We start from the raw sequence: 16,092 nt of genomic DNA, 5'->3' as shown, positions 1-16,092 counted from the left end.
AAATGGTAAATTTTGTTTTCAAAAGTAGTGAATTTTAAAAAATTCCAAAATAATTAGTATAAAAAAATTAAAATTTAAGGGTATAAAATATTCTTTGGCCTATATTTTAGGTTAGGAACAAGATATCGAGTTGCGGTTTTCGCAAGATTATTTAGACATCATTTAGCTATTTTTCTATGAAAAAAAAATCATATCAACGCATTTAAGTTTTTTGAGAAAATTAGTCATTTGTGTCAGAAAGCCGAAAAAAGCCCTCTAGCGGCGAGATGTAAAACTAAAAAAACATGAAATATAATAATATTCGTAGCTTAATAATAGCTCTTTTCAACTAGCCCAAGTTTTATAAAATCGGCTAAGGCGTTTTTAGTATACAGGGTGTGTTTTAAGCCAACTTTTGAACACCCCCCACCACTTTATTTTTAGAGATACAGCAAAACTATTCAAATAAAAAAGGTTCGGATTAGTCTCTACTTTAATATTCAGCTATTTTTTTGTTAGGTTAACTCAGCAAAATTTACAGAAACATCAGTTTTCTAGATTCAAGATTGCAGTTGCGCCCCCTAGCGGCCATTTTAGAAACTTGAAAATATTTTCCAGGTCATTCTCTTGGCCATTTTAGTAATAAATTTTTTTATCGCAAGCTTCTACGATGAATAGTTTCGCAGATACAGTACCTCGCATTCTTATTTGGCCGTGTTTCCTTCAGATTCAGTCAGAGAATGATTGTCAGGCGTTGCAAAATTAATTTTTCGATGTTGCGAGCTGGTGCGAATTAAATAGCTTTAAATTAAATGTCACTAAGTATGCTTGTATGTCATTCATCCTAAATAGTAATCACATAATTTTTAATTACACCTTTAATGGTGAACAACTTCAAAGAGTAGTATAGCAGACGGATCTAGGAGTAATTTTGGACTCGAATATTTTATTTTCTAAACGTATTTTATCTCAATTGGAAAATGCCCGAAAAATTTCTGGATTTTTTGTTAGAACCATCAAGGAGCTAAGCGTTGAAGTGAATCTCTATTTGTTTTGATAGCTTAGTTTGGCCAATCTTGAAATTTGGTCCCCCCAGTACACCATCTTGGTAGATATCCCCAGAGAGGCTGTGGTAATGATCATTTATTGCAGGTTTTTAATAGACTGTAACTAATAAATAAATAAATTCCTTCGTCGTTTTCAGGCAGAGCTTCGGATGAAATAGATTCAGAGTAGATAACAAACGTGGGGAAAGCACGCAGCCCTGCCTCACTCCTCTCTGAATTTATATCTCATCCAATACATGGTTCTCGACATAAGCACAAGCTCGGTGATTTCAATATAGTTTACCGATGATTCTTCTGTCACTTTGATTCAACCCGATATTATAAAGGTTTTGTATCATTTTAGAATGTTGTATCTTAAAGCCGTCTCATAATCTATAAAACACATGATAGCATATATACCTTTGAACTAGATCTTGCATGCTAAAAAGAGCATCTCTTGTTCCAAGACCATTTCTGAAATCAAGCTGTGTGTCTTAAGATAGTTTCTTCACACCTTTTATACAGGGTGTCCATTTAATATCACGGTGCTCGATTGCGGCTAAATCTTGAAACGGAAAAAAACTTTAATAGGGAAAATGTTAATTGAGTTAGAGGAGCTACTTTTTAAAATTCGTTTGATTGATACAGGGTATACCAAAAAAGCATAAAATGGTACATAATTTCATTTTTTTTTTAATTTAATTTTTTTTTCCGATATTTTTTTCGTAGACATTACAACGTTTTTTTTTGCTACGAGTACAAAAACCAAACTAGAGAAGAAATATTTTTAAATGAAAAAATGAAATTGGCATTCACCAAGCCGGTTGTAGAAAATCCGAAAATTTACAGAAACTGTCCGTAGAAAAATGCCATAAAAAAATAAATATCAGTCCCATTAATTTCAGTTACATCAAAAATTCACTAAAAATATTAACAACGTTAAATACAAACATTATAAAAAAAGTTCTATCACAAAAATTGCTCAGAATGTCTACAAACACAAATCAGCTCTACGTGCGAAAGATTTTCTAAGTGCACGAAGCGTAGCAGGCGTCTAAAACACTCTTGTATGTGCTTCACCATATCCTCCCTAGTTGTGGGTGTAATGCGATAAAATTCAGATTTAACACTTCTCCACAAGAAGAAATCCAGAGGCCTTAATTCCGGTGGCTCCCTACGTCCTCCTAGGACCTAGGATTAACTAGGCTGGATTTGATAATTGCAATTTGACAATTGCAAGTTCTTACTTATTTGTCTTACACTAATTTGCGGTGTTTCTACAACCGACATGCTGATTGCCTATTGGTTTTCTTCATTTAAAACTATTTTCATTCTAGTTTGCTTTTTGTACTCTACGCTTCCAGTACGCTCGAATGGTTCTTTTAATATCTTCAACACTCTGTCATCAGGATGTTGGTTATTAGGAAAATTTTCCTAATAAACTCTTGAAGCCAAAAAACAGTACCCAGGGCATTCACTGATAACGTAAATCATATTTACTAATTCTCGCTGAGAGGAATTCATTTTAACAGAAATTTACTTAATCATGAGGGCTAATTTACTTAATTAATTTACTTAAATGCCTGATAAGTAAACATTATAATTAGCATACGTCACACAACAAAGAATAAATGAATCATGGCCAACTTTTTATTTGTAAGAAAGAATTTCTTATTTTTAAATGAGATAAGCATCAGGGATTAATATTACTTCTTACTCTTAATCTCTTTAGTACTATTATTTTATTACGGTTATTACAGCTATTGACTTTTTTTCTTACTAAAAAGTGTTCGAAATAGAATTAAACAGAGTGACAAAGTGCTTGTCACACTTCAATAAAATATCTATTAATTGTTTTCCGTCCTAAGTGTCATAATGCCTATGAAAAAAATATGTAATTTTAAGAACAAATTTTGAGAAAAAGGTTAGAGATAAAGGTAAACTTGTTGGTATCAAATTGAAGATAAAAGAATGTTCTATCAAAACGCGTTACTAGATACAGGCTGTTCCATTAAAAAAAATAGCGCAGAATTGAATTGGAAATATCATTATTTGAGTAACGATTTTGAATGATAAAATGAACTTAGCCAAAGACTCTACATAGATTTTTCAAAAAGATAAAAAACGTCGGTGGTAAATATGAAAATTTAAGTGAAAAATCAATTTTCGTGAAAATTTCTTTAAATGTTTCAGGGTTTTAGGGTTAAAGAGAGAGTCAAATAAGATGCCTATTTCGGAAAAAAATAGGTTGTTGCATTTAAAAAAAAAATAAAATTATGCTTTTATCAACCAAATTAATTTTAAAAAGTAGCTTCTCTCACATACTTAACATTTCCCCTATTTAAGGTTTCTTTCGTTTCAAGGTTTAGCCGTAATCGAGTACCGCGATATTAAATGGACACCCTGTATATTCTGTTGTGAATAACTTAAACAGAAATAGTTTTAGTACATGGCTTATAAGCCTTATAGTACAATACTCTGAGAAGTGCTTGGCATTAGCTTTTTTTGACAGGGTGATAACTCCGCTAGTTTAAGACATAGATATACATATAGTCAGGGCCTGCAGCTTTACCGGTTTTTGCCTGACGGATGGCCTGTATGATTTTTTTAAAAATATTTGGACTAGTATTCGCCTCTTCAAAAACATGTTGTCCAGGTCTATCATCCTAGAATAGATGCTGTATGTAATGTTTCCAGGTTTATAATTTCTCCTTAATATCTGTGATAACGGTGTCATTGCCTCTAATTAACCTGCAATTTGGGCGTTTCCTCTTCATTCCCCGTGTTTTTTTATTTTTTTGTGTAGCTTAATAACCACTTAACCTTAATTCTTCCTTTGCTATCCTGCTGAATTTGCCAATTTATTGAAATATATCAACTGGTATTTAAACTGGTTGTACGGCAGATCGTATGTGGCCAAAAATAACATCAACCTGTTGTTCAATTTCGTAGTACAACTTATCGTACGTCTTGTCGTCCTACGTGTAGTATCGTGTGTGGCCCGTTTTAGTTTCCTTAAGCCCCTGTTCTTGTTATTCTGAGACCATCAAAAACAATTAAAACCAGATCTCTAAGTTTTGTTACATCATACTTGGATACAATTCTTCTCTGTAACTAGCGCAATTTTCAAATGTAAAGCTCATCAACCTCGCTCATTACGAACTCGTAGCCCGAAGTCTCCGACCATTACTTCTGTCCTTCCCTACCGATTTTGTCATTAAAATCTCCGATGGTGAATCTTAATTCTTTGTTAATTCATTGAATCGCCCTGCAACTGCAGTAAAGCGATTCTATCTGAAATTGGTATAAAGTCAATAACTGATTTTTTCAGTTTATTGGGAATATTAAAAGCGACTCGTAGCGATCGTCTTTTTCTGACATCCACGTTGCCAATTTGTAATCATTTATCGCGTAGCATTTGCCAGTTTCTCTGCTTGAAATAAGCTTCTCCGATTCCACGTCATAATCTTGGTGTCTGACCCGGAGAGTTATAGCACCCCCTGACTAAAAGTCTGCGGGGAACTGGAATCCTTGTTTTTTCCTTTGATTTTCAGCCATAAGGATTTTGCACGGAAGTACGGTGGTTTTCCTTAGCCTTCAGTATTGCAGAACTTTGATCATACCGATACTCCAACTCTGCTTAAAGTTGTCCAACTTCTGAACTTTTCCAATGTCATTCATCTTCAGCTTCAGTTCGGTATTGACGTTGTTACTGCTTCACCTGAGGAATAACAAATAAATTTTGAAACAACTTGCTGCCCGTGTTCAGTTATATCAGCTCAGGGAGTATATGAAACAGTTATCGCATAGATTGGTCGTAGTAAATAAGGCAAGAAACTTTGACATTCGACTGAATGCAAAAAATTATATATTTATGAAAATCACTGGCAGCAGCTTATTCAAAAATTGTATTAGAATTATTAAAGATAACGTTTTCATATATTGTACAACAATCATTCAAAAAAATATAAATAATTATCAGATCAGGTCAGATCCAAAATTGTTTTCAAGTAAGCGACGAATTTTGGCAAATGCATCAGTTTCAGTGAAAAAGCAGTATTTAGCAGTTGAGAAGGGATTGACAAAGAGATTAGGTTACACTAATTTTTTAATTGTAAAATTGTTGAAGTATAAAACATTAATAAAATACAAAGAATCATTAATTTTTAGGCATTACATGCAGAAAAAACAGGAGTTGGTGCCGTAGTGTTACTGCCCGATTTGTATCATAGACCTCAAGATCATCTGGATCTTATTAGGTATATTAAGGCAGTGTCAAATAATACGGGGTCAATGCCCATACTTTATCATCATTATCCTAAATACACCAAGTTGGAACGTAAGGAGGTGTTTAAAGTTATTCATTTACTTTAGATTAAAGTAATTTTATTTCAGTTGACATGAAAAAATTTCTATTGGATATTACTGGTGAGGTGGATACTTTTGTAGGACTTATATATACAACTGGAGACTTGCAGGAGACTGTATCAGTTATGGAACTGAATCCTGAGAAGTTTGTTGTGTTTATGGGAACGGATGAGGTACATGTTGGCGATGCGGTAAATTTCTGCTTTGTTACATTTTTTTTTCGTAGGGGATGTTAGGAGCTGTGGCGAGTGGGTTTACATGCATCATGGGAAATAGCTTAAATATTTTGCCAAAATTAGCCGAATCGATATGTTCGTGTATGAAAAATGGCGAGATAAAAAGTGCACAGGCGTCCCAGTCTTTGTTGACTAAAGCTATGACAAATATTTATGGTCATGGTAAGCATTTTTTAAACTTGTCTTTCATCCTATGTGTACTACCTTTAATTTACTGCTGGTTCATAAATTTTGGTTAAGTAGTTTGATAAATATAATTACAGCGAAAACATTTTCCTTTCGAAAAAAATATTCAACATTTATATTTTCAATTAGATACATTTGACGTTCTACACTAATACGATATGTAAAAATGGGTAGCGGGAAAGAAAGGCCTATAAATTTCTATGCAGACATTCATGTCATATGGTGACGTTTCGACAATGGATTTGTGTCGTCTTTCTTCTTTAAGCTAAAAAAGAAAGAAGGATGACTTGTTAAAAGAATATCAAAGGAGATACGCAAAAAATTATAAAATGGTATCTAAACAACAAAAACTTCTACAAAGTGACAGATTATATGCAGGTTGGCAATTGGAAAACTTACAACGGCTGTAATCCGATGAAGCAACAAAATATAATAAAAAATCGCTGAAAACTATTTCTGTAATAGGCAAAAGGAAACAAAATAATGTAATCGCTAACCTGTTTTTACTTCTTTTTCACCCCTTCATTCTCAACCACTTCGTCTTTATAATCTTAAATGGCAACCCCCTAATTGAAAGTTCTTAAAAAATTAAAACTGGAAGTTCTTAAAAAAACCTTTCAATGGTACCCTACAAAGTAGTATACTACCTTCGATTTAGTATTTTGTGTGATATACGCGAAAACTACAGAAGATGCCAGCAAAGTGTGATAAATTCTTCCAACAATAATTAAACACCACTATCGAACGAAAAAAATTATCGAATAAAGCGTCCATTTTAAAAAAAGTCAATGAAAAGTAGCAATAAGGCAAGGAAAAAATAAAATCAATTTTTTCAAACTTTTTTTTTCGGATAATTTTGGCGTTTTCTTAAATCGGTACAAAATGCTATACACTGCCCCATTTCAAACTTTTTTGTATCCTCTATAGCAGCCGAGATCTCAATAGTAAGCTCTAAATTAATAAGAGGCTGTACGGTATAGGATATAAAAGGCTTTAATAATGTATGTAGATAAACCTTAACCATCGAATCCTTGGTCAATTTGACGATGTTTATATGAACATGGGTCCGCAAAGGCTTGTTTTTAAGCTAGAGCAGATCAGCACTAAAAGAAGTGATTATATTATTCTAAATATGTTTTCTCAAATAATTCGACAGCTGTCAAATATTTGTTTGCTTTTCTGCTCATTTTAAGCCTCCAAATTAGTTTTGGTGATTATTAATTGTCATAATGATCCAGTTCAGTAATCAAGAATTGACAGATATGCATTTTATTTACGGAATGGCTCTGTGTAACGCTCGATTTCCCGACGCCCGCTGCCTAATGTACAAACTTTCATCAACATTCACGCTCAACTATGTGAAACAGGCATGCTCAAGAGATCCAACCACACATGTTGTAGGAAGAACCGCAAGTGTAAAAACCATCTAAAACCAAGAAACTGTGCTTAAGGCAATTGAAGAGCACCCTACAACAAGTACACAGAAAATTGCGCCCAACTAAACTTAAATCATATAATAAAAAAGAAGAGTTGATTTTTGCAACTCTTTACGTGAAAAAGTAACATTAAATCATTTTTTTTTTTTTAAATCGAATGCTATACAGAAGTATACAGACAGTGAATAACACTATGCTATTTCAATGTAAATAAGAAAAATAAAAATATTATTCGTTACGCCATACACACCATACACACTATTTTTATTTATGACACTTAAAAAATATTAATTTTAATTTTTGTAATCTCTGATGTATAAAGTGTATATGGGCCAAGAATAATGATCAAATACAGGACTTTTCTGGACTGTTTCCGACTAGACAGATAAGAACATATTAAGGCAACGGCCGACTCGCAAAAGCATTAATAATGTAGAATTTTGTGACATACCAAGTCAAAAACTTTGGAAAAATCTAAGAGAACCAACTATTAGGATAGTTTATTATTCAGAGCATTCAACATATCATCAGTTACTTGAGTTAATCAAGTAGTACATCTATAACTTTTACGAAAACCAGACTGATATTCTCGTATCAAATTATTAAAATTTAAGTAATTTAGAATTTGGTGTTCCATAACTTTTGAAAGAACAGAAAGAATAGTTTTGATGTTTAACATAATTTCACCCTATTCATGTCATGCGGGTATTTCAGGGGGTTATAGTATAACGTTTAATTCAGAGAAACGTGCAAATAATTATATTCCAAAGGGCATTTTTTTCGTTATACTTGGTGGGATAGTTCCATTTTTTATTTTCATATTTTGTGTTTTCTCTCCTATGTTCTTTGATAATTATTTCAAAGCTGATACTTTTTAGAATTTTTACAATAAAGGATCAAAGCAGTTTGTCACAGTTTGATGAATCGACTATAATTTTATTTTTTTTAATTTTCTTTGTAAACACCCCATATGACTTTAAGCATGAAATTTGATCTGCCACCGTTTTCGATTATTTTGTAGAAACTAACTGTAGGCGAAATAGCAAAATAATAAATGTGAGAAAGTAGCAGTAAAACAATGGCTAACATGTTTTTTACAAATAGTAGCCCAAAATCCGATATTCCTAAATTCATAATGGGTACTCCAAACAAAGTGTAAAATATAAAATTGTAACCATCAAAAAAATATAATACTCCGACTGACAATTTTTTATACTTCATTGTAGAGCTAAAATTTACAAAATACGGGAAAAAAAAGAAACTTTGCTACTTTGGTTACCGAAAACAACATGGTAATTAGACCAAGGACATATTTCAATTTTTGTCTTATTTTGACGAGTACTCAAAAATACCACATGAAATATCTGCATAACCTAATTACCACCTTCTATATATTATCTTTTTAATATACAAGATATGCCGGAATATGTGAGCAATATCGCGGATTTGGATAGCTTGCAAGGAAGAAAACAGGAAGTTTTAATACGTTTTTTCTACAGCCCTTTTTTGTGTCAGTGAAGAAATTCTTGATGAACCCCGGTAGTTCTTGAATCCCCGGTAGTGTGGGCCTCCGTGACCGGTTACCCACTAAAACTTCTCCGCTGGGTGGTTCTATTTGGTTCCCTACACAGCGGTCTGCTCTGTTACAGTCCTATTCTGCCCCGTACAGCCCTTTCCTGCGGAGTTATAAGCCCCTAAAGGACGCCTCTAAAAATCACTTCTTCTTAAATAACGTTTAAAATACTTTGTATAATTTTATAAAGTTTTACTATGATGTTCAATAGAAAACTATTCTTAAAATGAATCTATGAGAGACATATCTGGATAATTTTGCTTTCTAGGTAGGGACAACCTTGAGCAAATAACTTTACCCTCTGTATAATGAAAGGAAAGCCTGGTTTTATTTATTAGGTTTGATATAGATATTTTTTATTTGATAGTTTTGATATTACATGAAAGATTTATTTATGTAATATCAAAAGGCAATAATAAAATTACTACATACTCTCCTATATATTCGGATTAGATATCCATAAAAAAAGCTTTTTATTTATTCTCACATAATCAAAAAATAATTTGATTCAAAAAGGGTTTGAAATTAGAAATAAATTCGGTCCACTGTGTATTTTAATAATCTTTTTGTTATAATCTTCATTAGTATCCTTATGTTTTCTGTACGAATATGGTGATATGTATCTTGTGCCTTCGAAGCCAAAATATTTACGAGTAGTGATTTACGAATATTATAGGAAAACATTTAAACAAGTCCATCGTCTTCTGAGGTAAACTTGTGAAAGTGCATGATTTTAGAAACCTTTATTGGAGCTGAAAATAATTATGGAAATCGCATCAGTCATGGTGAGGGTGTAGAAAAAATATATATTTAAAATCCTTCTACAAGTTAGAAAATTAGCCGTCGAGTTTGATTGGCCAAAATCTACGATTCATCAAATTCTTAAAGAACAATAGTTGCATCCATAACTTTTACAAAAAAGTTCATGCACTTCTTTATTTGGTCAATTCTATTCACTAATCAAGCTGGATTTTCAATAAACATTATTAATTCGCACAATTTACATTTATGGGCAGACAAAAATTTTCATCCCCGCGTCCATTGTGTATCAAATCTCATCATCAAACGAACCCAGTAACGTTTAGGCGGTAATCATCGGGCAGCATGTAATCGGATCGTTTGTCTTACCGAGAAGGGTAACTGGAGAACTTTATTTGGAATTTCTCCAGAACAATCTGTCAGAACCTTTAGATACATGCTAATATATATGGTTCATAAATGAAGGAATACCACCACATTTTAGCCTAGCATTTCGGGAATATTTATATAGGCATTTTGAGTATCCCCTAAGGCCTCCTAAATCTCCTGATCTAAACGTATTTAGTTTTTTCCTGGTGGGGATATTTAAAATTCTTATATTATATATTAATACTTGACACTAGACACTAGACATTAGACATTGACACTAGAGAACGTTTATAAGAAAGAATTAATTTTCACTTCGAAGAAATGATGACCAATTTTCATCATTTGTGGAGGGTCTATCTTTGGGTCAAAGAATAAGGGAATGCGTACGCTTAGAAAGAGATCATGTTGAACCTAATATTAAAGAACCTAAAGAGTATCTTTTTTAGACTAAGATTTGTACTATCTAAAAAACATGCTGTTTTCTTTTATTATAATGGGTAAAAAATGGTAAGAATGTATTAGAGGTCCGTCCCTGGAAAGCAAAATTATCTAAGTATCTAATAGATTCATTTTAAGGAGGCTTTTCTACTGATAATCTACTAGAATTTCAAAAAATTATACCAAGTTGTTTAAAACTTTAATTAAAAACACATGATTTTCAGAGGCGTCCTCTAGGGGCTTATAACTTCGTAGGAAGGGGCTGTATGGCATTTTTTATACGGGGTGTCCCAAAAGTATGGACACACCCATCTATGGAAATATGGGCGCTAGAAAAAATCTTTAAATACAAAAGTTTTGGGGAATCAATCGGTGCATCGGATGGTGACCTTAAACTTGACCTTGAGCTTGACCTTCAAGGTTATTTAAAGGTCAAAGCAATTTTTTTAAATGGGAACCCCTATTTTTGACACCGGATTCTGAAAGAGCGGAAAATTTTACGTCCGGGTATGTATTGCGGTATGAGGTTGAAGTAATCCCAAGAGGTCAAATAATAAGGATTTCCATTTGAAGAAATGAGGTCGACCTTCAAATGACCTTGAAAATGAGGTTCAACGTCAAATCCAAGGTCACCGTTGGGTTCCTCGTTAAGACTTACCTAGGGTATGACCTTTATTTGTTTTCTTTTACCATTGAACTCGCGAGATTTTTAAGAAGTCATTATTTGACCTCTCGGGATAACTTCAACTTCATACCTCAATACATACCCGGACGTACAATTTTCCGCTCTTTCAGAATCCGGTGTCAAAAATAGGGGTTCCCATTTAAAAAAATCGCTTTCACCTTCAAATAACCTTGAAGGTCAAGTTTAAGTTCGCCATCAGATGCACCGATTGATTCCCTAAAACTGTTGTATTTAAAGATTTTTTCTAGCGCCCATATTTCCCAAGATTTTTGGGTGTGTCCATACTTTTGGGACACCCTGTATATTTTTTTCTTCAACAAGCTATCTAGAGGAATATTGCTCATATATCCTAGGATAGTGTATACATGTCTTTTTTTAGCCTCTATGATTAATATTTTCATAAAAATGTATATTAGGAAAGATCATCAAGTACTTACGATCTCTATATTTGTATATACAGGGTGTTTCAGAACTATGGGATCAAACTTCTTGGGTTATTCAGTGCAACAGTAGAAAACATTTGAGTGTAGGGACCCACGACCGGAAAAGTATCACTAAGACCCATTAAAATTTAGAAAGACTTTGAATTGCCTAAATAGGATTTAATGCATGTAATTTTTGCTTTTTGTACATGATATCATCACTATAATTGTTCAAAATATCAATGTTTGAAAAATTCATAGCTGAAGATTTTAAACAATTTACCGGTTCTTGTGTGATGTTATCTTCAAAAACGATAACAGAGATTGTTTTGTAGAGCTGCATTCCATATCGCCCTAATGGTGCTATCTTATTTGTGAAATTTGCAAGAATTTAAAAAGAATTAATTGTTGCTAATGGAAAACTTGACCAATCAAGAACTGGCGGATATGCATTTGGCATATGTAGCAAGAAGCTGCAATACACGAGGAGCAGCGCGGTTGAATCAAGAACGTTATCCCGAATGACAGCATCCGGGATACAAAAAGTTTATTGCTATTCATCGGCGGCTCTCCGAGACAGGCATGTTTAAAACCAACATCCATGATACTGGTATTGCTCAAATGATAAGAACGGTCGAATTTGAAGAAGAGGTCCTTCAGCAAGTTGCCGACGAACCATCAAGTAGCACACGACACATTGTTAAGGATACGAATACGAGTAACGCTTCCGTCTGGCAAGTGCTTCACGAGCAACAACTTTATCCTTACCACTTCCAGAAAGTTTAAGGATTAACTGCAGCCGATTATCATCCTAGAGTTCAATTTTGTCAATGGCTTCTTCATCAAATCGCTGGACAACCAAATTTTTTACGCTTTATTTTATGGACTGATGACGCCTCTTTCACAAGAGCCTGTATTTTTAATATAATAAAAAAATCCATGTTTGGGACGAAGAAAATATCCATACAATTTTTCGTAGAAAACATTAGCATCATTGGTCTGTCAATGTATAGGCAAGCATTGTTGATGATCATTTAATTGTGTCATACGTTATACCGGAACGATTCACAGAACCTATTTACCGGCGTTTCTTGGAGGAGCTCTTCCAGAACTTTTTGAAAATGTTTTAGTAAACGTTCGACAGCAAATGTGGTTTTAGCATGATGGAGCGCCGACTCACTTTGCTATACAAGTACGTAAAGTTTTGGGAACCGCTGGATTCCTAGAGGGAAGCAGTTTCTTGGCCTCCTAGGTCACCCGATTTAACGTTGCTAGATGTTTTCCTATGGGGACATGTAAAGTCTTTCTAAAGTTTAACGCGTCTTTGGGACCGTAGGGACACTTTTCCGGACATGGGTCCATGGTGTCATTCAAATGTTTTCTACTGCTGCACTGAATAACCCCTAGAAGTTTGATCTTATACTTCTAAAAAAACCCTGTATATAAATGTACTCTACTTTCTGTATATTATTAAATTTTTATAAATCAGACAATGTAAAATATTTTTTAGGGGAAATAGTTCCAGCTCTAAAAGCTGCCATGAGTATAATCACCAAACTCCCTATGGACACTGTTAGGGATCCCTTACAGACGTTATGGGAGGGAACCGTAGTTAAAATGAGGGAAAAATTAAGAGAAATCGGAATCATATAAGAAAAAATTGAAATGAAAAAAAATCTTTATAATTTTATAAAATGGTATGACTATTTTGTAATTATATCTAAGTATTTCAAGATGCTCTTAAGCAATAGTGGCCACGTCTTATAAATTACAAAAAAATGTACGGTTGTTTAAACATTTAAATAATCAGGCTACTTATTGTTTAAGTAGCTACACATTGTATATATTAGGTATCTTATGATTTTCATTCATTATTTGTTTTAAGCAATTTAAGTAATGTTGAGTATATAATTTTATAAAATAATTTAGGGAGCGTTTATTATGTTGCGGGCATAATATTACTGTGCGAGTTATTGACTTATTTTTATGATTTATTTATATTAAAGAAATTTGTATAAAATTCTAGTTTTTGATTTAATGGTTTTTTACTTTCTTGGAAATGTTGTTTTAAACTGAAAAACAGTCTCATTAAATGGGCTCGTGAGTAAATGGTGAATCCTAAGTCATTGTCACTAGTTGTAGGACCTGTAGGGTAAGGCGGAGCAATACCATTATTAGGACGTAGCGAGTGTTTTCAAAAGAAGGAGAGAATAAACTGGTTGACCAAATTAAAAAGTTTATTAAACATTTTATCGTTTAACACCTATAAGTGCGAAGATGCGCATGTGCCTGTGTAAAATCCAGCAATATCAATGTTCCATTCAATTAAGAAAAACAATTGGCTCGTAAGGACTGGGTGGCTCGATTTGTGTCTAGGCACAATTTTTTCACTAAGAAAATCTAGTGTAAGCCGAATTAAGGCATTTAATCGCAAAGAGGTATTCATTTTTTTTTCATTATCAGAAGTCATGAAATAATATACATTAACACCTAATAAAATATTTAATTACGATGAAACTAGCGTCACCACGGTGCACCCTTCACCTAAAATATTAGAACGAGGGCGGAAACGGGTTGGTTTTGTCACAAGAGCGAGGAAAAACAACTACAGCAACGTGTGTTTTCAACGCTTTAGGTACTTACATTCTGCATATGTTCGTATTTGCTCGATTACAGAAGACCTATTTATAATGTGGCTAAAACATTTCCAGTCATTAATAAAATGTTCTAAAGAAGATCTGGATTTTTTCATTATCGATAACTGTTCTGTTCTTGTCGTCACCTCAATTTCACTTTATTGATTAGTTTAATACTTAGTTTGATTTAGTTTAGTTCTATAAGTTATATTCTTAAGTGCATTCAAAGTATCGCTTCTTGCTGTTAATATTTTTTTTGTTTTACATAATGAATGTTGAGATTTGCCTTATTTCCTCGCCTCTCCCTATATATTTCCCTACTTGCTATTCTTTACTTTTACTACAAACCTGGTACATACCCAAATAATACGTCACACGCAAGTCCCGAAAAGACTGACGCGGGGAATCGAGGTGAAAAACACTCGGTACTAGATCGTCTTACTGTTAATAACCATTTTTACGACCAGTGTTCGCGCGGCCTTCCGCAAAAACCTCCTGTCTTATCCTGATCCTGACTGACCCCTAGGTAAGTCTTTTTACTTTTAATTTAATTCAATTACTTTTATACTTTTCGTGCTAAGTCAGAAGGCTGTGGTGTAAAACCGTCCAAAGGTACATGAACCATCGCAACATATAAATTTTACAGTCTATAGGGCCTCAATTGATTAGAACCCTTTTCTAATCAATGGAACCCTTTTAAACAATAACCATATAAGTGTTGCTGATTGCACCTAATCAGCTCACAATTTTTACAAAGGAAATGAAATTATAGTATTTACCATTCCTCCACACTCATCCCACCGCCTTTAGCCCTTGGATGTGATCTTCTATGCACTCTTAAGGAGGTTTTTAATTCGAAATATTCTTAATTAAGTCTTAAAAAAGTCCTGGAAATATTGCTGAGTGATTCAACTTAGCATTCAGTAGATTAGCTACCCCGGAAAGGGTCATTAAAGGCTTTAAAGAGACATGATTATTACCCTTTAACCTCGACATATTTTCCAATGAAAACTTTGCCCATGCAGAAGTCCTACAGCTTAAGCTCTGTTGAGTCATCTTACGAAAATGAGAGAACTGCTGAAAAACAGATTGTTCGGCCTGAAGACAATGAACAGAACAAAACTATTACTTCATTATTCCTATTGCGTCTTGCCCGAATGCAGTTCCAAAAAGGGAAAAAAACAACATTCCATTATTTTCTTCTCAACGCCACTAAAACATGGTTTGGAAAGAAACGAGAAACTTGAAAAGTAAGTTAACGGCAGAAAAAGTTGTAAAAAATATTATGATAGAAAAAAAGGGTCCAACAACGGTGAAACAGAAACCTAATTGTAAAAAAAATTGACTATAAAGAATTAGAGGAAGAAGACAGTGAAATAAACAATGATGATAGAAATGTAGATATTACTAATGACATATGTATAATGTGGGCACAGCAAAAGAGAAAAACTTTATTTGTGATTTTTGTTTGTAAAACGGCTAACATTACCCCACCAGGGTGGGTAATAACAGAGAAAAACAAACCACCGAGAAGCGACAAAACCCGCATTTACCGTTGATTTTCTGGGGTCCAATTTTGGTGCCCTTGAGCGGGCTTAAATGACTGGCGCTACATATTAAGTAACGGAGAAAAATCGTTTTGGCAATTTAATAGTTCCGTACACGGAGAGAAATACGACAATTAATAGATTAAAAATTTTATTGGGAATTTGAAATCAAAACTATTACATTATTTTACTGTTGGTATAGTTAAGTTATAGATATACCTATTTCATTTGTTTATCTTGAAAAATAAAAAAGTTATTGCGTGTTCCCTTTTTCCTGTGTCACCCGGTATAGTGCCAACTATAAAAATTACCATTTAGGATAAATAATGTAAAACAAAAAATCTTCTAAACAAACTTTTATTTTTTGACGAAATAATATTGGCTCATTGTATAATGAAACACAAAAATACAT

At 33.4% G+C, this 16,092-nt stretch overlaps 1 protein-coding gene across 3 annotated transcripts in view; it reads left to right on the top strand.

Moving 5' to 3' along the window:
- LOC126734084 (N-acetylneuraminate lyase-like) overlaps positions 1-13,530 on the top strand; it is a 37,586-nt gene extending 24,056 nt beyond the window's left edge. For all 3 annotated transcript variants that reach the window (XM_050437594.1, XM_050437593.1, XM_050437595.1), the window contains exons 6-9: positions 5,196-5,364; positions 5,421-5,566; positions 5,620-5,791; positions 13,008-13,530. In XM_050437594.1, coding sequence (XP_050293551.1) covers positions 5,196-5,364; positions 5,421-5,566; positions 5,620-5,791; positions 13,008-13,150 — 630 coding nt within the window. In that variant the 3' untranslated portion in view covers positions 13,151-13,530. The remainder of the gene's footprint in view (positions 1-5,195; positions 5,365-5,420; positions 5,567-5,619; positions 5,792-13,007) is intronic.
- Positions 13,531-16,092: the final 2,562 nt, after the last annotated feature.

This window comes from Anthonomus grandis, chromosome 3, assembly GCF_022605725.1.
Source record: "Anthonomus grandis grandis chromosome 3, icAntGran1.3, whole genome shotgun sequence".
Classification (NCBI taxonomy): Eukaryota; Metazoa; Arthropoda; class Insecta; order Coleoptera; family Curculionidae; genus Anthonomus; species Anthonomus grandis.
The sequence above is the reverse complement of the archived record's forward strand: the minus strand, read 5'-3'. Positions and strand labels throughout refer to the sequence as shown.